We start from the raw sequence: 26,590 nt of genomic DNA, 5'->3' as shown, positions 1-26,590 counted from the left end.
GACTTCTTGAACTGTTCCCACTGAATTGGATTTTAGTATATTTAAATTCTGCTCTCCATAGGTAAACCATAAACAGAAAAAAAAGAAAATTTCAATGATTCTTTATGATTTTAATAGACTTTTGCATGATTTATTGATGTAAATATACTTCAAATAACTGGTTGGACGTTAAAGGGCAAATAAAATGTTTTTTCTTTAACAGACATCTTGGAAATGAACAGTATAAATAGAACATAGTCATCACCACTTTATTTTATGTCATTCCAATCTACTATCAATTTCATTTCATATACAAACTTTTTTGTAGTCTTGAATACCTAGAAAACTTGCATAATGAAACGTTATTTACACTGTGTATGAGTCACAAATAATTACAAATAAAAAGAATACAAAATTATTAAAATGTATCATAACATGAAAAGCAAGGAAGATATAGTAGATGTTCTGATTAACTATAAATGCTTACATATTTGTACATACATTTCTAATCTGAAATTGCTAGATGATATATCTGATAATTTTGATCAGGAATACTAGTTCTTATGCTTGCACTACTGGAGAGGAAGCAATCTTTTCAGACATAATGAGCCACTTAAGAAACATTTATGGAACTGCATAGGATGAAATGTATTCATTTTAAAAAACAAAAATAAAATATTTGACATTGCAAAATATAAGCATTTTCACTCATGCCATTGAGATACATTGTATATTAAATCAATACTGTATTATGGCATTGCAAATAAATCATAACAGAGCTATATAACATTTTAAAAATAAGCAACTCACATGGCATCTTTATCATAAAATAGCAGATGTACAGTATTATTTACAGTGCAAACCAAGAGAGAATAACCCCATGAAACTGCAGCAAACAAACTGTTCAAAACATTGATCACAGACCTGATTCATAAAATACGTAGGCATGTATGTAGGATGTGTGTAAAACTGGTCCTGGACATGTGTAGTGAAGGCTTAGGACCACCCCTGGTCAGTCCTGATTCACAAGAACATTCAAAGTTCCTGCCACAAAACCTTGCTGGAAACTGAACTCTACTTGCCAAGACCCAGCAGGGTATTTGGCTATTGAGCACTCCAGCAACCAATCTTTAACCAATCTTTTAGTGGTTATTGGTCAAACACCTCCTGCCCCGTGGCAGTATCATAGCTGCTCAGTATAAAATTTACATATGGAAACTGAGATGGAACTCCTATGAGATGGCTGATCAGCATTGACCACTGAATTTTAATGGTTTTAGTTACACCTCTGGAACGTGAAATTTGATAAATGAGCTCTGCCTCACAATTCTCCAAATTTGTTTCTTTTTTTCCTTTCCTTCTTATTTTCCTATATTTCTAGACAGTTTTCATGACACAAAAAAGAGTAGATGTTACAAATCATGTACTCCTGCCAACATCTGAAATTCCAATTACTGCAAATTCCATTTTTCTCAGGATTTGCCACACTGAACTGCATTGACCACGTGCCTGCATGGCTGAGCAACATGTCAACATGTGTTGTGCCTTTACACTCAGCTCTACAGCATAAGGTGAGCCCACTGAACTTGAAAAGTTGATCTGAAAGTTAGCAATAAACCTAAAATATCCTTACAAAACTTCTCACCAGAGATACAGAATTGTTCTGCACATGTTTAGTGTGGCCTTTTATCCAGGACTTCCAGGCATTGAGCAGCCCAAAAAAAGCTACTGTCATGTTTGAAGAGATGTCAAAAAATTCCAGCCAGGTTAAAAAAAGGTACCACAAAAGAGATAAACCATCTTCTCTGTCATGGGAAAGCAACTCTGCAACACACTACCAGATGCAGTCTGCACATATGAGAACTCGAGTGATGCAGAGACACAGACCTAAGCTTTTTTTTTTCTTCCTCCTTTCCAAGCAATGAGAGAAAAATAATAAATACAGTCTGGGTGGTATCTTGAGCAGCCAACAATGTAAGTGAACTGATTCATTTCATACATTACAATGTTCAGAAGAACAAGCTCTGTCAATGACTTCCAGTGAATTAGCTGCCTTTGGGACTACTAAAGTCTGGATGGATTTGGTGTCTGGATTGCATTTGCTATGGAATTCGTACAAAGTCTCCAGGTAACTTTTTTTCCTTTGGAGATCTTTTGATTTCAAAAGAAAGACAGTGAAGGAAGAAAAAATATTTTATGAGTGGCTGTAATGTGTATAAGCAAATTTTAATGAGAAAAAAACCCAACTCAATTACTTCCCCATCATATCACTTTTTTAACCATATACACAAAATTTTCTTGATTTGTCCTAATATTCTGTCTTCTTTGATCACCTCTTCAGTGACTCAACTCTGAAATAAAGGCATCCTGGTCATAATCAGGATCAAAATATTTTTGAGTGAGGTTTCACTGGAGAAACATTTTTATGGACACTGTACTAGTTTTATGACAAAAATTAATTAAAGTGAGCTACCTACCACAGGATGAGGTCAAATAAAGCAAGAACTGATGTGAATAAAACTTGCAAGATTTTTTAAATCCAGATAATTTCTCTACAGTACACTTTCACATATAACTGGAAGCAGAAATTAGAACAGCTTCTATGAAGATGCCAGTGTTATGGCAAAGGCTTTATCAAATATGTCCATTACAATGACTCAAGAAACTGCAAAACTGAATAAGGAATACAAGAACTTCAAAGGATTTTTGTTGTTTTACTGATCTCTAGTAACTCATAAATGAAATTTTGGATCTATTTATCTTTATGAATCAGGTACTGTGCAAAGGTCATGCACTGAAATAGCCCATTACTTTTCCCTTTCAAATGCATTAATGGGGAATCAGTAGGATGGAGCCTATCACAAGAAAACTAGAAGCATGAGAAAAGAGTATTTGTTGAGTAGAAATGTTACTGTTAGTATTTAGACAAGGCAAAACTTTGCTTGGTCTTGTGAAGAATGAGAAAAACCTGTATTTTGATTATAAACACTGATATGAATACTAGCCTAAAACTAGAGGCATTGAAATAGAAGATGTATAGTATATTGTATATTGCTTTTCTTATAGAGTGTACATTATGTTTCTAATATGGTGACAAACAAGTAAAATCTTTTAGGACAAACTAAAAGGTCATTGCAACAAACACCATTAATAGCAGGTCACACTATGAAAGCGAGATGTCAAGTCACAACACAGTGCAGGCACCCTGTTAAAAGATAGTCTGGGCTACTCTGAGAAGGCTGTTTATCCTTCTGCTATCTGTTAACAACATACCTGCATGAGTTTTGTAAAGTTTCTTCTTCTTGTTTGAGGCCTTCAGTGGCTTTGAAAAAGAGGGGTAAAAAAGGCAAACTGTCCTCAGTTACACTTTGGAAGAATTGTATCACCAAAGCCTACTCAAAAGGAGGCAAAAAGATTAAAATAAGAAGCATCAATAGAAGTGGAACAGAACAAGGCTGTTTTGTTTCCTCTAAAGAAGGCCCAGGCTATTGGCACTGTTTGCATTTGCTAGTAAATAGAAGTGGCTTATCAGGAGGAGATTCAGGAAAGGCATTCACTGATCTCTCTAAGCCTGCAAGATTTACAAATAGCATCTGCTTTTCCATTTCCCAGCAACATACAGAGAAAGACCCTTTGCTGTATGCAGGTCTGTGTAAACAGTTAGACACAAAACAGTAATTTTAAGACAAGAAGAATAAACTTCAGATTACATTTTTTTTCAGAAGCTCATAGGATCAACAGCTATCAAGACATACATTCTGTTATAGGAAGAGCAGTACAAATGTTAAAGCTTTTAAGACCGTATATAGTTCACTGCACACACAATTTTCCCATGGCCTACACATATGGCACATCAAGTTTTTTTACATAGACTCGTGGTCCCAAGGAGGGATTTATACTGAATTCTAAATGTGTTATACTGGTGCTGCAGCCCTGAATAACTTGTTCAATGCCACAGCACAGGCCTGGTTAGTACATACATCATGCACTTCAACTGCTCACAGTCAAAGACACAAATGACAGAACCAAATTTACTGTTTTGTTTTTGTTTTTTTTTTCTTCAAGTAGGTAAGTCTTTGGTTAGTAATAAATTCAGTTGGTTTGGGGAAGTGATCATAACTGAAATAGCAACTTTCAACCAGAGGTACTTACTGGAACTTCCAGACCACTAAGTCTGCCAAACAAATCCCAATAAAAAAATTGAAATGCAGGAAGTGATAGTTTGTATGGACTCTGCTTTGGTTGGCAGGTGGATTCCTTTGCTGAACAGCTAGTTACAGGACAACTAATCAGATGCAATTTTGCAATTAATCCCTTGATTTCAGTGTGGGAAGATCCTGGCTTATATGCTTTCTGAGCTATTCTGTTCATGCCCTCTGACAGCAAAACTCTAACCAGCCCCATCCCTTCCCAACTGATTGCAGGGTGATGTTTCAAAATAATATTCAGATTTACAGAGTACTAAAATTAATCTTTTAATCATTAAGTTGACAGAAGTCTCTAGGGACACTGCCTTACCTCCTCTGTGTATTACAAAACTGTAAATACTGTCATTAATTAGATTATCCTTTTTCTGTGAGAAATTTCATACAAACAGGTTGAGGTTCACAAACATCTCAGTGCTCTAAACCCTGACAGAACTCTAGTTCTCTTTAATGGTATCCAAGATTATTTTAATGCTAAGCAATCATTGTTGATAGTGCAAGGTTGTAATCTTATTAGTGCAGAATGCTTGTACAAGTCTCTTCAAATAAGCTCCGTAAGACGACACTAAAACAGTATTATAGAACTACACAAAAAGCGGTTATACCCAGGGGACGGACATTTGTCCATTTCCACAGGAGTGCAGTCTTGGAGGTGGTCACTCTTCACATTTTAGGAGGACCAAATACTTTTATCCAGCATCCAGAACAGAGAAGATTGAAACAAGACAAGCAGCAATTCTCAGCATTCATAAAGCTGAAATTGAAACTGCACTCTACTGAACAGTTCTGTCCCTTTGGCCTGCTCTCAGTAAATGACACACCAGCAATGGTGGTTCATAACCCTTCCTAAAATTCCCACTCCCAGAACTGAGCATCATGAACTCAGGTGAAATCCATCTTCCTACAATTATCCAAGTCATCTTCACATGTCTGGCTCTGCTACTACAGATGTTTGTGATCACCTTAGATAGGAACTAGCCCTCAGATTTTACTTTGGCAACACAGAAATTAAAGGGAAAAGTTGAAAGGTACAACTCTAAGGCAGCAAAGTAAATTGTCCTCTAGCATTCCTTTCAGAGGAAATGAAGATGAGCCTGAATGAATCACCAGTTAAATCACCAATTTCAGCTGGTTGCTAGAAAAGTTGTTCAACAAAGTACCAGAAATTACTTTCCATTCACACTTTCTTGAATTTCATGACTCCTGATTAGAAGGGAGAGTCAGAATCACAGTCCCAGACAACTGGAAAACTGTTATCTCTTCTTCTAGGCGAGATACTGCAAAGTTCAATTTGTTCTCAAAGGTTTTGGGAAGAGACTGAACTATGACTTGGTAGGCCCAGGCTGTGAATTTCATGCCAATAATACAAGCTTGTTTTGCAAAAGTTTCTGCTTATTGCAAACTAACCCCACTGAAACATATAAACCAGTAGATTATTTTTAGTAGCATTCAGTTCCTTCTCTAGGGTTGGCCATAGAGGCAGAGCAAAGTGGCAAAGAGAGTTAGAGGATTAATTGTGGCTGTGAAATAATTGGTTGGACTCTGCAGGATGGTGATCTGAGAACGCCTTAATATTTATGTGTTGCACCTGTGACTTGCACAAACAGAATACACACAGCCTCTTCAAAACACTATGGGATCCTGCAAAGAAGAACTTTAGCAAATTTTAGTAAACTGGGAAAGGTCAAGCTTACATCAAGCAGGAATGTAGTCAGTCCTAGCAGTGGAGCACACCATATTCAGGGGGGAATAAAACCAACAAAAAATCCCCAGTTACTGTTCTCTCGTAATACTTTGCTGGAAAATGCTTGTGTCATTAATCTCAGGGCTTTAAAGAAACTGAAGTTTAAAAAGTAAAGGGATGAAGATGGCCAAACTTTTCACTGAAGTAAGGATGGATGCTAAAGTTGCATGATTTGGTTTAGAGCAGTCCCAAGGGTAGGTGACAATATATCCATAATATCTCAAGATAGCTATCAGACAATGTCCACATATTTGTATTATTTATCTCTAACTATATTTCTGCAAATTTAAGCAGTCACATCATGTTCTATAAAATTCAAAGTATGCCATGGAATGCCGAGATAATGTGTAGGACGTGCGATGCAGGTAACTGCTCGTGCTGCTTGTCCTGACATTTCTGTTCCACCACTGAACCTTATCACCCTGATAATAATGGGACACACTGAATGCCAGATAAACTGCACTGATGCTAATTAATTCCAAATATCAAGATTACTCTTGACCTCTTTTACAATGAGGACTTCTGCAAGAACAAAAATTTGCAAAGAGAACTTTAGCTGATAAGATATCCAAAAGACAATGAGCATAAATACTTTACAAATATTTTTCACAGTGATTTGCTTCACTGACATAAGTTATTATTTATACCCTATACTTGTCAGTGCCTCAGATGTGAAATGCAGAGATTTTATAACAGGTGTGCAGAAAAGACACATACTACAGAAAGAGTTTGTAAAGAAAGTGGTGAAGGTTATTCCTGAGCTATGCATAGGTCAGCTTTTGAATATATAATAAAAAGAATTACTTAAGTCATAGTAGAAACTGCATGCAACTCCTGCCAGCCCTGTCTTAGCTGAGTCCCAGCCTGTACCTTGAAGAATTTTTCACCTTGACTAAACAGGCTGAGGTTCCCTGTCTGCAGTGCATTGCTGCTCCTTCAGGGTCATACACAGTATAGTGGAATTGCCCTGCTGAAGAAAATAGGTAATTGAAGAAGAATTAAGAATAAAGAAGTGGTTTGTTTTGTTTAGTTTGTTAAATCCAAGCAAGCAGCAATATGAACTTGCAAAATCATGGCACAGAAGAGAATTCTTTAAAATGCAAATGTTTGAGGCAATGAAAAATAATTACCCCCTTTTTAGTAAAGATTTGCTGAGGTTTGGAAATTTTCTTTCACTATAGCTCTGTTATTAGATTTGGGTTTTGGGAGTTTAGCTTTTATTTTTCAGTTGAATAAATTTAGCAATAAATTATCTTCTCCCTCCTGCGAAGAAGATGGAAATGTCAAGCCAAAAACTTATTTTTCAGTATTCAAATAATGGCTTTAACATGACTTTCAGTGCTTAACTTGTGGTACTTAACTTTGGAGGGACTGTGGCCAAACTGAGTCAGCAGATAAAACAGAAACTGCAAGGTGGATTTAGAAGGTGAATAAGAATTAAGAGTAAACCTTGTCATTCTTCTTTGTGATTACAATTCTTTGTAATGTAATTTTATGGCTAACTTGATTTCAGTTGAGCATTTTTGATGCTTTTTCTCCAGATGTTATGGTATTTTGATGGACCTTCACCTCTGTCACTGATTTCACCCCTCCCTGGCAAGCTCATAGTGTCTATTTTTAGCTGCATGAGCTACTAATCCAGTTTCTCTGACAACTGCAATTTGTTGGAAGAAATGACTAGTGTTACTTTGTCTCGGAGCTATGAGCCCATTTCAGAATCAGCTTTTTAGCTGACCTTTAAAGCAAGTGAGAATAATGTGTCTGCAATTCCACAGGGTTTGGATTTCATTATCACAGCAGTGTGTATAAGATGGGCTGGCCCTGCTGCACAGCTCTGCCTCTCTGCTTTGTTTTCCTGGTAATTATAGAAACTGTTTACTGTACATGGAAAATCTGCAAGTTTTCTCAACTCTTGAGGACAATACTATTTCTAATCCTTTCCTCTGGAGAGCAACAGTTCACAGTGTGGAGGAGTGCATACTATTGCTTCTTCTCAAGAGGGACTTTCCCACGGACCATGACTGCAGTGAAAATCACCACAGATGTCTTAGGATCAGAACGGCAACTGCAAACATAAGAGAGACGTATGGGAGCAGTGTAGCAGAGTGACAGCCCTGGTTCTTCCCACTCCTCTCTGGTTCAGAGCCTGACACACATTCCTGACTCCTGAGAATCTGGGTACTCCAAGTGCATCACAACACAAGTATGACTCAGAGGGGTCAGATAGAAGCTTTAGTAACTACAATCAGAGTAAGAGAACATCCAGCCAGCACCTCACCCTCTGCTCTCCTTTCTTTCCCAAGTGATTGCAGACACTGACCTACATACTGTTTCAAGGAAATAAAACAGAAAAAAAATTGGTGAAGAAAATTTATCATTTCAATGTTAAAATATATATATATACATTTCTGGGATGGATGGATTTATTAAGTAGCTATTCCAAGAAGGAATCGAGCAGTAAACAACATGATGGTTTGGAGAGATGCCTCTTGGTGAATACATCAGATAATACACTAGTGCTATCTTACAGCAGAAGTGGGGAGTTAGCAACAATCACGGATTGTTATTTTTAAACTGAAATGAATGTTCTTATAACTAGAATAAACTCCCTAGCCAGACTTCTAAAATCTTATATATTAATAATTTTACTGTCACGTCCCTTTGAATCTTTGGCTGAAGCCTGGCCCTTGCCCCAGTGACTTTGTCTCCATATGTATTTGATGTTCTACTCTTTACATCTTCTCATTCTTAACAGCAGTGGGATTTATCTCAGCTACAGCATGGCAACTAATCTGAACCAGTCCTCCACCTCCACAGTGGTCACTGGGAAGGAAAGAGAAGAGCATAGCCAAGGCAGTGGTTTATCTCATCCCTAAGCCTTTCTCCAGGACAGCTCAATCTTTGAAATGCCAGGATGTCTGCACTGACTGTAGAGGGAACTGACCTGACTAGTTCAGACCAGACATAAGTTTTAGATGCCTAAATGCAGATCAGCTGAATTTCACTCATATTTACAGCAACTCCCCAAACCCTTGGTTCTCTAGAGTATCCCAGTGCAACTTGGGCACAGCGAGACATAAGAATAATAAGGAATATTGTCACATCAAAGACATTAATGCCTGCAACTTAGTGAAGTCCTGATTTTCAGCAAGGCAGTATAAATGTCATGTATTAGGATGGGAGTTTTACCTGGAATGGGTTTTGTTTAGACTTCAGTAAAAGGCACAATGCTGTCCTGACAGTGAGCATATTTAAAGCTTAGCTTTGGGATGCTCTGTATCTCTTACTAAGCTCTAAACAAGAGTTAAATTTTGGCCTTACCCAATATGATCTGCATGACGTTTCTGCAGAAGCTACTGGGTAAAATACCACTTTCTTGGAAATTTACTACAGACAGCTCTTGGTTGAATGTGCATTTGAAAACTCCATATATTCCTGTTTCTGAAGGAAAGGTGTCAACTGCAAATTATCTCATAGACTTAGTACCTTTTTTTTATGATACAACAGTATTCCAAGCTTTCTTTCTGTTTAGGTATTTCTAAACAATATTTCCTTACAGAGCAAAGCAGTCTCCATTTTTTAAAAACGTGCTAGCATTTATCCCTACATACTTTTTAAAATACATTCTTACTACCACCTCCAAATTTCCAGCTGGCAAAGTACCTCACTTACCCTGTTTCACATCTAGTGTTGCATTCAGTATTGAAACTCATGGAGGAATTCTTATTCCTATCTCCAGAAAAGCCAAATAATACAAAGAAGCAGGACACTCTTTGCATTTTGCATTTAGACTTTCTTTTACCCCCCATAATTTTTCTCTATAAGTAGAGATTGAACTCATACTTAAAATAAAAAACTCAAACATCATGCATTTCTCATGCAATTCCACTAAAACTTTAAGGATCTAAAATTCAACCTTATACCCTCAGAGTTCATGACACTATGTGCAATACTTTCTTGCACTTTGTATGAATAATTTCTGTGTCATCCAGCTTCCAAATAGATGAAAGCTAACATCAGCACCACATCTATGTACAGCTGCCCTCTCCTACACAGAGACTTCACTTTCTTCAGATGCTTCTCATTTATATACTTGCAGGACCTACAAGAAGTTTCCAGAGATGAATGTTTATACACTTAAACACTGACAAGCACATGGGACTTAATTTAGAGGGGGATTTCTAACCCACATTTCCAAAACTTATTTAGGCATCTAGAACCTTAGGATCACTCAGCAAAGATTCAACTTTCAGAAAGACATTGTGTTTAAGCAGAGAAAATGGGATTGAGAACTATGACCCTTAATGTGAATTTAAAAATTACCTTCTTCTTAGGAAATGCAAATAATCTGAACTGGGAAGCTAGGCTTTCAGTGTACAGTTTCAGAATTATTTCAATCAATCAGAAGTGCCATAGAAACTTCTAAATAAATATATCTGTCAGTACCTCCTTTTTCTTTTCCATGTGATCTGTTCTCTCATGCAATGGCTCACATCTAAAAAATCTCTCCTTGATGTTTATTTATTCCTAAGCTTGTTCTTTTGCAATAAGTTCAGAAACTCTTATATTGATTTAACAGAATGCTCCAATCTCATTAGGAAAGGAAAAAATAATACCTTAGGGATGTATTCGTAATAAACAAATGCCAAAATGGATTAAACAGTATTTGCCCTCTGTGGGTATTAATCAGTTTAAGCATCTATTTACTGTTGTGTATAAAACAGAAACAATCCATTGTATATACCTGCCTGTTTATTACTCCTATTTATCATTCCTGGGTGTATCTTACATTAGCCCTATTGTTTATCTAGAATGTGAGACTAATCTTACTTAGTGGACAGTCTTTTAAAATACTTTTTACATCCAAAACTCTTTTCTAATTCTGGTCCATAGTTCTGATTTTGCTCTTAATTATTTAGATGAGTAGCAACATATACTTTTAGAAAACTAAAAAAAACCCCACCACTTCAAAAAATCAAATTATTCCATTACATGCTCGTCTTCTCTGAGGAAGAGGATGGAAGGACAAACAGTACATGTCAGGGTGTTATTCTGCCATTTAATGTCCTGCTGAAAAGTAGTTTCTTAAGGTGATAGGTGTTGCACAGGAGCCTACACAGAAGAGATTAACATGGCTTTACTTATTGCTTCAAGAGTAGTCATTAGAGAGTATTGCCAAGGAATAATTACCTAGAAAACAAGAAGCCCAGTGTGACACCTTCTGCTAATAGAAAGTTAATTTTGGGCCAACAAATCCACAAAAGCAAAAAAAAAATGTATGTTAATGATAACCTGGCAGCTATCTCTCTGTTCTTTAGAATCTGTATGTGTTATTACCATCAGGATAAGGTTTACGCAGGCATTCTGGCATACAGTTCAGATGAATGTGGCACACAGGTTTTGCATAACTGGGCTAGGGGCACAAAGCTCAAAACTTTTTGTAAATCACACACCTAATGGCATCCCAGAGTTGTGCTGGCAGTGCTGGTATCACATGCAAAGGGTTCAGACATTAGGAGGGATCTGCAGAAGCACAGTGGCCCATGTTCGCAACAGTCACCATGGCTACAGTGGTAACACTTTACTTATCTTGGAATATGCTTATCTATCCCTCTGACACTTAGTTCGATTCAATTTATTCTGGCCAGTGCAAGATGCTGAGAAGCAGCACAACAGAAGATCTGAGACACAGCACTTGGGCTGAAAAGAACGTAATTCAGTGGGATCAGTCTCCTTATCTTGGCCATCTTAAAAAACAGATGTCTAGTCTAAGTTTGCCATCTGTGGTCGCTGAGAAAGTTAAGCACACTCAAGGATTTAGGCAGCCTCATACTCTTTCTAAAGCAGAGGGGACAAGTGCCTGAAGTGCTTACCTGTCCTCCAGTTTTCAAAAGAAACGTTGATTGTTGGAATGCCAAAGAGGGCCAGACACTGAAGGCACTGTTGTAGCCACGGTAATCTGCATGTCCCTCTTGATTCATGTTAATTCCACTGCCTCCTTGCTAGCCAAGGAACACACCTGTTTCTCTGAAATCCTCTCTTTTCTTTTTGTCCAAATTAAAACACATTCTGCTCACTCTGCCTTTGGAAACTAAAATCCCTGGAGCAAACAGCTGGTTTAACATCTGCTTCCACTGATTCTTTAGTTAAGGCTGCCAGCAAAGTTGCCACTTTGCATCACATGTTGTATTGGGCTCTCTAATGTGAACCCCAGCCCAGAGGGAAGCAGACTGAGATGCCTCATGCTGTTTTCAGAGGCCATTTCGTAGCTACAGTGACACAGTATCACTAACCTGGACCACAGACAACTGGAGGTCAGCCTTTCTAAGCCACAGGAGCAAGTTAGCATCTGCAGAGGTGAATGACCTATTTCCTGTGACTGAATTGCTGCATTCCTCAGTTTCACTGTCTCTCTTGCTTTCAAGCATGATTAACAGCCAAGCCACAAAAGATCAATCATGTGTATGAGGTTAAACACAGATTTTTGTTGTAAGCCTGCTCATGCATTGCAAATGAATAACATCGTCAAGGAGTAACTCCTTTTTGCACAGATAAATTTGGTGCTTGTGAAAGCTAAAAAACATGCCATGGCTGTTCATGCAATGACTTCACCCAAATCCACCAGTGGAAACTTGCACTGCATTCTTTTCCATCTCCACAGATGTGAGTGCCTGCTGTGCCACCGTAGCAGTTTTGTCTCTGCTGCAAGAAGAGTAAGATCAGCCCTTTAACCCCAGTTATTCTTTAGATGTAAGCAGCTGTGTCAACAATATATGCTAATTAGAACAACAATAGGGATTGTTCACTATGTCACATACAGTGTACTAAGGGAAGGTAAGTTGAAATCTTTTGGAGAGCAGAACCCTGACAAAAACGGGACATAGCATGCAAGATGATGGAATTATTGACAGTAGCAGAAGCCAATCAACTCCTACTTGTTGAGTCTACTGCACACTCAGCATCTTTAATTCATCCATAGCCTCTCCTGTCACTGGCACCCTCAGTCCTGTACAGCATTATGAATAATGTATCACCTCGAGGGAAAGGAACCAACTGTCTCTGAGTTTGACAAGCCTTTTTTAGCTTCTTGTTTTGTTGCTAATTTCAGCACGCTGCTATTTCCAATACTACACATGCACAATTTTGCAAAAGATCACCAGAATCCAGAAAGGAAGCCAGAAGCTCTGAGACTGCATTAGGACAGGGAACTAGCTCTCCTCAGTGAGCTCTGTGCACTCAGCAGAGGTGAGGTAGTGGCCTCAGACTAGAAGAGGAAAACTCAGAAGATGCTCCTGCTGATTCTTTTACAGGACTGTCTGCATGAAGCATGTACATGTGACAGCTTGTGGCAGCTCAAGAATCAGAAAGTTGTCCAGCAATTCAGCTTGCACCAACAACCAATGCAGGTCTCAGACTCATTTGCAATGCAACACAGCAGTTTTGGGTGCTATTTTTTTTCCATTCAGTTTTAAATTGCCTGAGAGAAGGATCTATTCAGAGCTAGAAATATACAATGTGGTTTTCAGAGTTTACATCTTGGTGCAGCGCTGATACTTTTAAATGCATGCAGCATATCATGGTTTTGCACTGCTTGCTTTTTACAGGAAAAAATGGAAGATGTAGGTTAAATATGCCCAATCCTGCTGTTGGGCTTGGTAGGGAACACTGTAAGCACAAGAGGAGACAGCACTGTGAAATGGCATGTGCACACACATGAACTGCCATGGACTGTTAATGACTCAATCACAAGCATTTCTTCAAAACAGGCAATTCCCATACAAGATTTCCAAGTTTTTAAGAGCTTTGGTTTTCTGTTTGCAGAGGCATGTTTCCAGGCTTCAAAACAGACTCAGATCTGAAACTGAATGTGGGAATCAGCAGAGAAGCCAAAACCACAATCACAGTTAATGACTATTGGCTCTCTGAAATTAAAAATGAAATATCCTTTGGGATCCTACAAGAAAACCACACTTTTGAGAGTCCTGGCTTAGTAGCAATTCTCCCATGCAGAGGCATTTGTCTTTGAATGGCAAATTTTACCAGAGGGATGCAGAACAAAATTTATCCACCACCCTACCACTTCATCACTATTTCGTTTTTGCTCTGAGTTCATGATCTCTATGAACTGCATCACAGAAAAGCCTGTGTGATGGGGAGCTTCAAGCAGATGGAAAAATCTCACACAAGATCTGTAAAAAGTGTTCTGGGGAACACTTTTTTACTGTAGCCTCCTGATTTTTCAGGAGGCAACAGTAAAGAACACTGTTCTTTACTGTAGCCTCCTGATTTTTGTACAAGCAACTGGCCACAAAGAGATTGATGAACCCAGCTAGAGGGGTCCTCATATCACCCTCCCTTTGCCTTGTACATGCAATACAAAATAGATCTCCTCCTTCTCTCTTCAGAGAGGGTAGATTTGTTCTGCACAGAAACTCAAGACAGCAGATGTGGCTTCTTGCAGCTACATGAAGAAACACAAGAATGTAAATTCTTACTCAGAGGAACCAAAGATCATCTGCTTTATAGGAAGTAAAAAGTTGGTTCTGTAACCAACTAACAGTATATGATTTCTGTAACCATTTCAGCACCTCTAACCTCTGCACCTCATCATCTCAAGGTACAAAATTCTGAGAACCTTTCTATTTACGAAGACAACACCAGGAAAATGAGAACCATTTCCCTATCACTAAAAGTAAGTGTTGTTGGAGAAATGTTGAATCTGACTACCACCTAACTGACATGACAGCATCAATCTTGATAATAAGTTTCATTTCACTTTGTAAAGATGTCCAACAAAATAAGCTTGCAACCTAATATGAAAGGCAGCAGATGCAACTACTACTTTTGAAAGTGCTGAGAATTTGTTTTACATTTTCCTCACACTGACATAGAAAAATGTCCCCAGATAGTCCACACTTTTTTCATCAACATCCCTAACCATAACACAAATAACATAATACCTAGCATCTGCACTGCAGCTCTAGGTATGTTACCTTTACATAAGCTTATGAAAAACAAAGACTGCATATTTTTATAGAGTCAGTGTACTCTGACTTGGGGAGCTAGATGATTTATTTGCAATCACTATCAATGGTGATACCAATTTTCAGTTCTCACACAGATCTCTCTGATTTTAAATCTCCTTATACAACAAAAAGTCTCTGAGAGCATGAGGATGATGATACAAACTGGTTTTGATTGCTTCTCCAATTTGCCAGTAAAACTAGCATTTATCCATCATTTACTATGAAAATGTTTCTGTTATCAAGATCAGGTGCAGAATTAACCTAGACATTTCTTACTGGCAACTATAAGAGACAAGATATTGAACTACAAGCTTTTGGTCTAAACCTCTAAATTTGTACTTTTCACATAGGAGTGTGGGCGGTGAGAAGAGAAAAAGAGCTTGGCCAGATAGGTTGAGACTGACATCAGCAACTACTGAACAATGAAGAAGTGCCAGAGAAGTCGGACTGAAATCTAAATCTACTAATGGTTACTTGAAAAAAATTCACTCTAGGGAACTCAGTAATGACATCAGAACTATGGATTTATTAGCTGGGAAGTGACATTCTCTTTCAGTGGTGAAACATGAACTTTGATCCATTTCTGATTCTTACACATCTCACTGGTGTTCCCAGGGTAAAAAAATGCATGCTACATCCTGTCTATGTGCAAACTAATGGCTATAGGCTAAAACTTGTCATCCTGTGCAGGAAATTCTCAGATCTGCAATTTGGATGGAAATTTCACAATCTCAAGCTTGAACAGTTTTTTTAAGTAATTTTTTAGATAGACCACAGAACTCCATATGCTGTTTATCAAGGTAGATAAAAAAATAACAACTCTAATCCCAGCAATGCTCTAATACCAATGGAAGAAATCTAACATCAGTATCCCACTAGAAAGTGAGGAAATTTGCATTAAAATAGGTTTCTGGGCTAATACCCTCCTCAGGCAAGGAAGAACTCACCCGTACATAATAAGTTCAGACATCATCTGCCTGCTGAAGTCGGTGAAGGTTCAAGACAGTCCTGTCTCATCCAGAGAGGCTTCATGGAAAGGAATCCTGAAACATTCTCAGCACAGGCTAGCAGTGCCATGCTGACTCACAGGGGCTACTGGTCAAAGGGGAGAAATAGAGAACTGTCATTCCCTTCACAGAAAGATCCAGCTGGACATTCTTGAAATGTGGTGAAAGTTATTAACTTATTTTCAAGAGGTGCCTCATGTTGTGACTACTAAATCCATAAGCAAACTCACTTCTGTTCTGAATTAGAGAAATGCAGATTATCTTATGCCTCCTAGTTGCTGCTGAGTCTTATCTTCAATTAAAGTGATTAAAGGCCCACGTGCAGCTAAGCCACAGCACAGATTTTCACTAACAATCTGCAAGCTCACATCATCACCCACCCCAGCACGATCCAAAGGCAGCACACCCACACAGGAAAACTGACCACCACTACTTGTGAAAAAGAAAACCTGAGAAATAAAAAATGCCTGAAAATGTTCCAGATACACATCTTGCTTGAACTGGATTAACTGAAGACAATAATGCTGTACTAATTTTCAACAGCTAAGAATTGGTCTTTTTTGATTTTTTTTTGCTTGTATTTGTTTTTGGTTTTGTTTGGGTTTTTTTTGTTTTCTTTTTTTTTTAATTGTCTTGGACTAACAAAAATCTTGAACTGCCATTTGCATTAAACCTGGAAAAGTACTGCCTTTCCCTTTTTGGTGTTTTTTTTTTATTCTCAACTTGATAAAGCAGGGGACCTTCAGTCAATCCAACAATAGAGGAAGCTTCCAAATGAGCAATCATTATTAACAGAATGGATTTTCAACAATCAATCTGGACTAGTAGCACAAGTCCTATTAAAAAATGTGGAAAACCAGCATCCAGAGAGCTTCCAGTGTCTGCTGGAATTCCTCAGAATAAGTTTTCACAAGACCAAATTTTTAGAGAAGTTCAGGGCTTTTACTGAAAATCAGTTTGGCTGATAATTTAGAGGGAAAACAAGTCCCATTGAAGAGAACTTTTCTGTTTGTCCACACATTGATCTTCTGCACTTTGTTTACATTGTCCTGGAAGGACTGGACATACAACACTGTAGGACAAATACTGAACATGATTTTATATAAGAAGAAAGTGCTCATCTAAAGCTTTAGCATAAAAACCAGATAAAGTGATTTATCAAAGTGGGGGTTTTATTCTGTAAATATTGATTTTTTTTGTTGCCAAAAAAGTCAAGAAATGCCTTCTTCCCACTTGTATAACAATAAGGTTTGATAGGTAGAATGTATGAAATATACAGTAACTTCTTCTGAAAAGCTATCTAAGCTCGCTCAGCTTACAGTATGTGGAATGTAATTATCCAGAAAGTGAAATATGTATAAAAATAGGTAAAATTCCTACAATATTTGTATTGAGTCATAATTCCTCCTGCCAGGAAGGTTAAGCTCTACAGTATATGTATGAAATGCTTGTTCATAAAGTTTAAAAACATCATTACCTTACTGAAGAACACATTAAATATAGGAATGCATAATCAGAACTGACTCTCAATTCTGCTTAGCTGGTGCAAATCTACAGAGAACCATCATCCTTTCTGCACAAAACAAGACCAACCTCTAATTTGAGAGTTGGGGTTTTGTTTCGTTGTTTTGTTTGCCATAGAGGGGCCAGACTGAAGTTTATGAAAGAAATTCCTCTGGAAGTGGAAGTACATTGTTTAGTATTTTTTCCCTATCTCCACTTTGTTTACTGACAGCAGTTACCCACCTTTTAAAATGATTATTGCCTGACATTACATGGAGCATTTTACTGCCTGTTCAGAAGAAGGCAGTGAAACACAAAGAACCTCCAACTCCCCTGTCATGACCCAGTTCTGGGCTTGTGCTTTTTTGACAAGTCTTTGATCTGCAGCAGGCCTCATAGGCTGGTCTCCCGGAGGAACATGGTGCCGATGTTGTAAGACACCTTTCTCACTCTGGTAGATGGGATGGAAGGTTTTGGCGGCTTCTGACCACTTCTAACCTCCAGGAAGTAACAGATCCCAGGAATTTCCTTTGGAAAGTTTTCTGGAAGCTCTTCACGGGAACGAGGGATAAAAATAAAATTTTCTTCCTTTTTCAAAAGCCTGGAGAAAAACAAAACACAGGGATATAAAACACTGTAAAACACATTCCAGAGATGCCTCTTTGGCAGAGGTGGATCCTATGTGCAACCTAGTAAAAAATGTGTTTACACTGTTATGTAGCATATAAAGAAATTCTAAGTCAAGATCCTCAGCTGATCTATATGAACTTATCATCATTAACTTCAAGGAGCTCTGTTGACTGAGATTAGCTGAAGGGATGGCTCAAATAAACATTCTCTGAAAATCAGTGTCAGCATTCAGAAAGTAATGTACCAGAAAGAGAACCAAATTCATAATGAAAGTTGTCCAGAATACATCATTTGGCTTAATTAAAACCCTTTAGTCTGGTCAGTCTGGCAGAAATTAACATTTCAGAGCAATGGCTACCACCAGGTTTCCCACTGGAAGGCTGGTATGAAGGTGGCAGTGCTTGGGAGCTCTCCCAGATAAAGCAGGGAGGTCAGTTTGTGCCTTCTTACACTCAGTAGCACTTTTTTCATAAATTGGGTTCAAACACAGCAAATCCATCTTCAACAGCAGAGCTAAATCTGACACTATTCATCAACAGTACCCATGGGTTTAATCCAGGCTATTTGGTTGGGTCAGACGGTGATCCAGGTTCCCTGGATCCACAAGATGGCAGGCAGCCATCTCCTGGCATGCCTGCTCAGCTGGTACAACACCGCAGACCCCACTATGCTGCCTTCTGCCGTTTGCCACCTTAGAAATCTTTGTCTGGTTAGACCTGAAAATTTAGAGCATCTTTATCAAGTATCTTCCCCAGAAATAGCTGGACTTGTAAAATAAAGGAAGTAACTCTAGACATTTTCTTTTTGTTTCCAAAGTAAATTAAGTTAGTGGTATTCAATCCCTTGCAGCATTGAAAAGAGCAGTTTTGAGACAATGGCAAATTCTGAGCACAGTTGGACATATATAAGCATTCTTCCTCTTTTCCCTCCAGCAATATTTATTTTTTCTCTCAATCAGTTTGAAGCAAAAACATAATTGGGAAGAATGTTGTAAGTTTCCATGGAATTTTGTAAAAGGTAGATTGTTTAATACCTGTAAAGTTGATTTCTGGAAAGCAAATGAATGAATGAACCCTCTTGCCAGGGGAATTTTGCAGGATTATTAGTATATGCACTTCCTTTACAGAGTATTTTTCATGAGTTTTGTATGAGACAAAAGTGTGTAAGCTCATTGACATATAAAGGCATATTTTCTTTGCAGCTTTTAAGTAATCGCTTGGCTAACAAAGTTTGTGCCTTTGAACTTCTGTGGATAACTTCACTTAGCATGTGGTTTGAAAGTCCACATTGTCAATTTTATGATCAAAATACTGCAATCTTTTCTAAACGTCATGAATGCTTGTGGAGGCCCCTACAGAGAAGCTTCTCTTTTAATCTCTGCAAGGTTCGCAGTAAATTTTTGTGTGTCCAAACTACAGGCTTAATACATTGAAATAACTCTTCACAGCTTCCCAAATTAGATTTCTGCATGTAACAGCTGAAATCTTAGAACTTTCTGAGCTAAATCTGTAAGCTCTCACTGTAGCCATTCTTCCTCACACTGACTCTTCGCTATGGAGCATCCTGCCTTCCTAAAAATCAATCGTTTCCTCATCAGAGTGCAACATCAGGTAATTTTAATGACAGTTACACAAATCCGAAACTGTGAAGTATATCAACATTATTTGATTAAGGTCAAGGCCAGGACTAAGGTTAGTTGATATTTTATACTATTTCCTCATAGAAAAAAAAGTACAAGATATTAATTACCCATCTTATTTTCACTTGTTTTGTGAATTGTAACTTGGTTGAAATTAAGTGCTCCAGGACTGATAGCCAATTAGTCTTTTGAAGATTCCCCCACTGCTGTGGCCTGTGATAGGCTCTGGATCCCTGTATTAGATGCTTGATACAGCCTCTAAACCTCAGAAATTGTCCAGCTGACCTTCATTGGGATAACATTTCAGCTCCCGAGCAAGAATGACAGGAAACCTTTGCTACCAAATGTTAATGGAAGTTACTTATGATTACATTCTATCCTACTTACTTTACACTTCTAAGGGTAAAAAAAAAAAAAAAGAAAAAAGAAAAGAAATAAGATTTTCATCATGATGAAAATAACCTCTTGTTAGCTTTCTCCTAAAGAACAGGTTCTTCAAATTCCTTAAATAATATGTGGGTCCTGATATTTGGCCTCCCAATCTGAGAGTGAGATCAAAATTCAGAAATTGCCTCTGACTTCCTACAGGTTTTTGTATATACTAAAGAAACAAGTTTTCTGCAAATTCTCAGTGCATATCAGCAAAGGTATTTTTCTGCAAAATCTTCCCTCTTACTTTTAGGCCACCTGTGATGTTAAAAAGAAATCAATAGCAGTTGATGACCATGGCCATTTCTAAGTTTACTGAATTCCTTTTTATGGGAACAAAGAACCCCAAAAGATCCTTGTGCCAAGCAGGTGAATGAGTAGTGCACATCCTTAGGGATGGGCTGACCTTGGCTGGACACCAGGTGCTGATGAAGCCTCTCTGTCCCATGCACAATCCATTTTTTGCACTTCCTCTGTGGTTCAGGAGAAGATCCAGTGTAAAACCTTCTGCTCTGGAACATTTCCTGGGTGCTGGCACCCAGTTCAGGTTGCTTACCTCACCTCACAGATTGCTCTCAGAGCACTCCTTTGTGAACAGGACAGGCTGCCAGTTGTGAAAAGAGCAATCTATCCTGAGAGCCAGTCTTATCCTTCACCTTCAGGAAATTATGCTGCAGCTTTAACTGTATAAAAAATGTCCCCAGATTGTCCCACATTCAGAGAGCTTAAGCTGAAGTTACACAACCTCCGCAGTTCAGGAATATTCATATAAAAACTAGTCTGAAAATATCCCAAAGCATTTATCTTAGCTGTATTTTCTGAATCACTTCTGTGAATTTCCCTGCAGGGCACTATTGCAAAGGATATTTTTATAGTAGGTTTTTCACAGGTTCAAAATTCTGGGTTCCACTCAAGTAGTTGGATACACAATTTACAATTCAGAGCTCAAATTGTGAGGGTCAAGGTACTCAGGCATTCCTATAAATTGCCTGGAATTAGGTCTGCCCTCAGCTTGTCTTCTTCAATGATGTTTCAGGGGAGGAAGAATTTCTTAAACAGTGATTTGCAGTTGATTAACTTTGACACCTTCTCCTCCTAACCTGAATCTTCCATAGCTTTTAAAATTCTTGTTCTGTCCCTTCCTTGCTGGGAATGCTCTTGCTTTCAGACAAAAAGAGAGAGTATCTGAGAATTATCCTATTTTTTTTTCTCTTCTGCTAATTCATTTAAGAAAAAAAATCAGGATGTCTGTGTGTGAATGAAAATTGGGATCATACTTAGGGGGAATCTTGAAGAAGCTTTTAAAAGCTGTAGCTCTTTCTTCACATAGATGAAATGATACAGTAATTATATTTCAAACTATCTTGGCAAGAAACAGTCACATCTTCATCACAGTTTCTATATTCAGAAAACCATAGAATCACTGATATGCTGAGTTGGAAGAGACCCATGATGAATCTCAAGTCCAACTCTGGCCCTGCACAGGACCATCTCCAAGTTTCACACCATGAGCCTGAGTGTGCTGTTCAAACTTCTTGAACTCTCTCAGGCTCAGTGCTGCAATCACTTCCCTGAGGAGCCTGTTCCAGTCCCCAGCCACCCTAAGGGTGTAGCACCTTTCCCTGGTATCCAGCCTAAACCTCTCCCAACTCAGCTTCATGCCTTTTTCTTGATTTCAGTCACAAGACTGAAGAGATCAGCGCCTGTGCCTCTGCTTCCCCTCATGAGGAAGCTGCAGACTGCAATGAGGTCTCCCCTCAGTCTCCTCTTCTCCAGGTGGAACAAAGTGACCTCAGCCACTCCTCATACAGCTTCCCCTCCAGACCCTTTACCCTCCTTTGGACCCTCTCCCATAGTTCAATGGTCTTATTTATGTTGTGGCACCCAGAACTGCCCCCAGCACTGGAGGTGAGGCTGCCCCAGAGCAGAGCAGAGCAGGACAATCCCCTCCCTTGCCCAGCTGGCCATGCTGTGCCTGATGCCCCCACAGCTCCTGGCTGCCAGGGCACTGCTGGCTCATGTCCAACTTGTCACCGACCAGGACCCCCAGGTCCCTTTCCGCAGTGCTTTTCTGCAGTCTCTTATTCCCCGGTCTACACAAGTAGCCAGGGTCCCATGTGCAGAATCTGGCACTTGCCCTTATTAAACTTCCTATGATTCTTATGGCCTAGCCTTTGAAATAAGAAATGGTGATTGCTCATCTCTCCCATTTGAACTAACAGAGACTTGCTATTGCAGAATTATTTGTTAGAAAGCCCTCTATACTGAGTGCATGTTGCCCATGAAGATCCTTACCCCCTCCATGCCCACAGTTTTCCCCTCCATCTCTCAGAGATGTCAGGCTTTTGTACTTTTCACTGGATTGCTGAATCAGAGCACAAAAGCATCTACTCAGAACTAAACTTCAATGTGAACTTTTTTTAGGAAAATTGGTCTGCATAGACCAAAACTGAACAAAAGTTCTAAGAGTAATAAAATGCTCTACAAGAAGGGAAACTATGCATTGCACTCCTAAACACAGTATGCACCATTGGCCAGGTCAATCTTCCATAAATCCTATCTATCACAGGGAGCGAAACAACAAAAGAAAAAGATTCTTTCTGCCTTAACTCTAAAACCACTGTCAAACCTTTAGTTAACCTTGTTTGCATCTGCCCATTAACTGGTACAATTAGGAAAATCTAATTTTAATGGCTTTTCAAACAGGCTATGAGAAGACTGCCTCCTGTTGGACTACTGCTCCCTTCCTTGGTGGCAACAAGTTTCTTCCTTCACCAACTGGGCATCTTCTTGATAACATAAAACAGCTCATTTGTTTCCATATGAATACAGATAATCAATTATTACAGCACTCACTAGAAATTTTGGAAGGCTGCTCTTAAAATACTCTGTATAAACATATGAATTTGCTATTGTAATGCTAAAAAATCAGTGCACTTGGTTCTAAACTTTAGCAGGTTTGAATTTCTCCCTCAGTTTCTGTGCATGCTATAAACATAGCGAGAATGGAAAAAAAAAAAAACCTGACTACATCTCTACCTAATTAATTTCACACTGTATTTATTACTTTTTAAACTATGAAAGTTAGAATACTGGTGTCCCTTCTTCATACAGGTCAACTGTGGGGGATTATGAAAGGGCCAGTCATGATTCTTAATGGAATATATTGCAAACCACATGCAGCTAAGAATGGTGATTGTCCATCTCTGACCTTTAACACTTTTTTCCTCTCTCACCTAAGCAAAAAGAATATTGGTTTTCTGCTCTCTGTTTGGGACATCAGAGGCTCAGTGCACAGGTTTGCTACTAAAAGGCCTCAGGCTTTACACTCATGTAGCAGTGCTGGCCTCAGGACCTGCCTGGATTTTTGCAGGCTTGAGCTTTTTGTAGTTTTAACAGCTGTGTAGCCAACAGATGACTTTTTCCTAAAGATGTTTTAGCTTTAGATCAGCTGTGTGAAACTGTGGGGTAACATACACTGTTAACTACTGAACAGTGATCCAGCACAGCTATCCTGTGTAGAGTGAACCTTGAACAAAAATACAGTGTCACAAAGCACAGCACAGACAGACACCAGAGGCCCAAGGACCAGCATCACAAAACACAGTGACTATGGGGGTGCAGCCTCACAGAAGCAGGTGATACTGGGAGCAGAAACCCAAGAAAAAACAGTGTGTTTTGACTATGCTTCTAAAATGAGACTAGCAATAATTTTTTGTGCCGATGAATAAGTTGTATTCCCAATCTGTCCAAAACTAAATTGTCTGTCCACCAACATCTCTTGAAAACATACATAGTGAATTGACCAACATAAAAACAAACAGTTTTTTTTAAAGGATGCTGAGAAATAAAATCTGAAATAAGGCTCTTGGGAGAGCAAGCCCATTGGTTTGACCATAGGAGGCAGAAAAATATAAATGTAGGGATAGCTATAACCTGTAGAAGAAATGATACATATAAATAGATATAACTTGTAGGAAAAAGAATTTGATAAAAAATAAAAACCAATAAGAGTTTAAAGAAAAGCCTAATTTTAATTTAAAATCCCTGTAAAGAGGGAAGCATAGAAATATTTCTTAATTACATAAAACTTCTTTCATACAACTTTCTGTGAAAAACCTATTAAAAACCTACATCAGTTTTAATCAATTTTAAAGGCTGAGGAGCAATTTATGCAGATGAACACACAATGACCTCACACAGCTCAATAATGAGGCACACAAACACTCTCTCCTAAATCAAGATAAAGATGTGGGATACAGGCTGTTGATCTTTGCCTAAGCTCAGGTCCCAGATACATTGCCCAACATGTGATAATGGACAGTACCTGTACCCAGCACTGAGTGCCAGAAGCACATTCTCCAAAGGGGAAATACATGCTGCAAAAGACTAGAGGTAGAAAGAAGAGGAAAAAAAATTCATTCTTAAATAGGAGTTACTTGACAAACAGGAGCAACTATGTTTACCTGCTTTTGATAACCGCTTAGAACTCCCAAAGCACTACATTGCAACACTACAAGGAAAACAAGACAAATGTGGGTATATTATGTTAATATCTCAAAAATCATTATTAAAAGCTGAAACAAAAAAACTAAAAAATATTTGATTTCTTTCCTGTGCTGAAGAGCCTCATAAATCTTACTGTGCTTCCTTTCTGACTATGGAAAATACGGTAATTTTATTCAATTCAGGATAATGTTGATTAATTAAATAAACTTCTTTTCCTATTCTTTTCTGTCCATATGTTTATACAGCGACCAGTCTGGGATGCTCAACTTCCTCTCCAGCTTCCACATTTTTCACTGGGAGTTTTACCAGTGCTATTCCAGTGATTTAATTTCACAATGCTCAGTGATTCAAAGCAAATGGGGATCTGTGATCCTTGTGTCCAAAGACCTGTCTGATTCAAGTGAACAGGATATTTCAAAGAGAAGTGATGTTTCAGATTCAAAAAATGCAAAGTCCACCTTTGTAAAAGTTGCTGTTTCACACCTAGCAGAGCTCTGCCCAGGCAGGTGTAACTGGAGCAAGACGGCCCCAGGCTCACTGCTGCTGCTAAGCAACAAACATCACACCTTGTACTTACCATTTTAGACTCTGATTCTTACTTAGGCAGATTACAGGCTTGAAGGGAAGTGTCTGTAACCAGTAATAGGTATCCTGAGGTGTGATTATTATTTGAATGCTGATGACACTTTAAGATGCATAATCTTTACAGTAAAATGAAAGCTGATAAGTATTGGACATGTTCCAAGCTTTATAAAAGTTTGCTTGCTTTATAAAAGTTGTATCACAACTTCCATCAGGGGCCATGGTAGACACAAACACGTGATGATTAATGCCAGTAGTTTCATATAATTGAAAATTCTGTTGTTTTCATAATGACTGCAAAATCATCTACTTTGGAAAACACTTATTCTTAGATAATAGAAATATTAACAAGAGCAGTATTAACAAAGTGCACAGCAGCACAGTGTGATCAGATAGAAGAATTTAACAGAATATAAAGTCAAATACAAATACATTTTCAGTTTGTGATTAGTCATTTTATTTATACACAATAAATATATACTCATACAAATTATATTTAAGAAAAATTATATATGGATGCATCAGATCACTACTTTTTGATTTGGACACCACCAAGACATTATGTTAAATCTCACAAATCACCATCAGAAACTCTGAATAATTCTTTCCCTTTGAGTGTTTTGTAATTGCAGTCTCTTCTGGACACTGTGTCAACAGTGTTATTTCTTGACTTCTTCCCGGTTTGTTTTCCAGCTTCCAACTATGCCAGAAGGTATAGTTTGAAATCAACTTTTCAAGTTGCCCCATGCACATTAGTTTTATCTTTTCACATAATTTCTCAAGCCTGTAATAAAAAATTGATCCTATCCTGATAATCCCTAATTTTAGCCACTCATTTTCAATAATTGCATCTCATTCAAACATATATTTTCTTGCCATTTCTACTTCCTTCACCTGTAACCACGTGTCTAGCCTGTTACTTCCACTGCAAGTTCTCTGAATCAAGCACTGAATTTTTTCACTTTAACACTTTAACAGCAGATTGTTTACTGAGTACAGATAAAAAACACCAATAATTCTGTATTTTGTTGTGTATTGTTTTGCAATTTTATGTTACAGCATTACTACATAATCAATCACCTTTCTACTTTCTACCCTTTTTGAAGCAACAGTCTACACTGATAACTGTCTGCAAGGTAAGTACAGACATGAGGGTCATAAAAGGTTCAGCAATCGTGAAAAAAATGGTACTATTCATAATGGATTTCTAGGATTAAAGGGAAGTGAAAAAAACCAGTTTTGATGCAGCCTGAGAGATATGCAGGGTGAGAAGATCTGACTCAAGTTTTGGTGCCTAGGACTTAGTAAGAATGCTCTCCAAGGTGACTCACATTTGA

General features: G+C 38.2%; 1 protein-coding gene across 1 annotated transcript in view; it reads right to left on the bottom strand.

Moving 5' to 3' along the window:
• Positions 1-223: 223 nt before the first annotated feature.
• Positions 224-26,590, bottom strand: part of GUCY1A2 (guanylate cyclase 1 soluble subunit alpha 2) — a 151,977-nt gene continuing 125,610 nt past the window's right edge. The window contains exon 8 of the mRNA XM_036392816.2: positions 224-18,065. Coding sequence (XP_036248709.1) covers positions 17,858-18,065 — 208 coding nt within the window. The 3' untranslated portion in view covers positions 224-17,857. The remainder of the gene's footprint in view (positions 18,066-26,590) is intronic.

The sequence above is a fragment of the Molothrus ater genome, chromosome 2, assembly GCF_012460135.2.
Source record: "Molothrus ater isolate BHLD 08-10-18 breed brown headed cowbird chromosome 2, BPBGC_Mater_1.1, whole genome shotgun sequence".
Classification (NCBI taxonomy): Eukaryota; Metazoa; Chordata; class Aves; order Passeriformes; family Icteridae; genus Molothrus; species Molothrus ater.
Note: the sequence above shows the minus strand (reverse complement) of the source record. Positions and strands in the feature narration are given on the sequence as shown.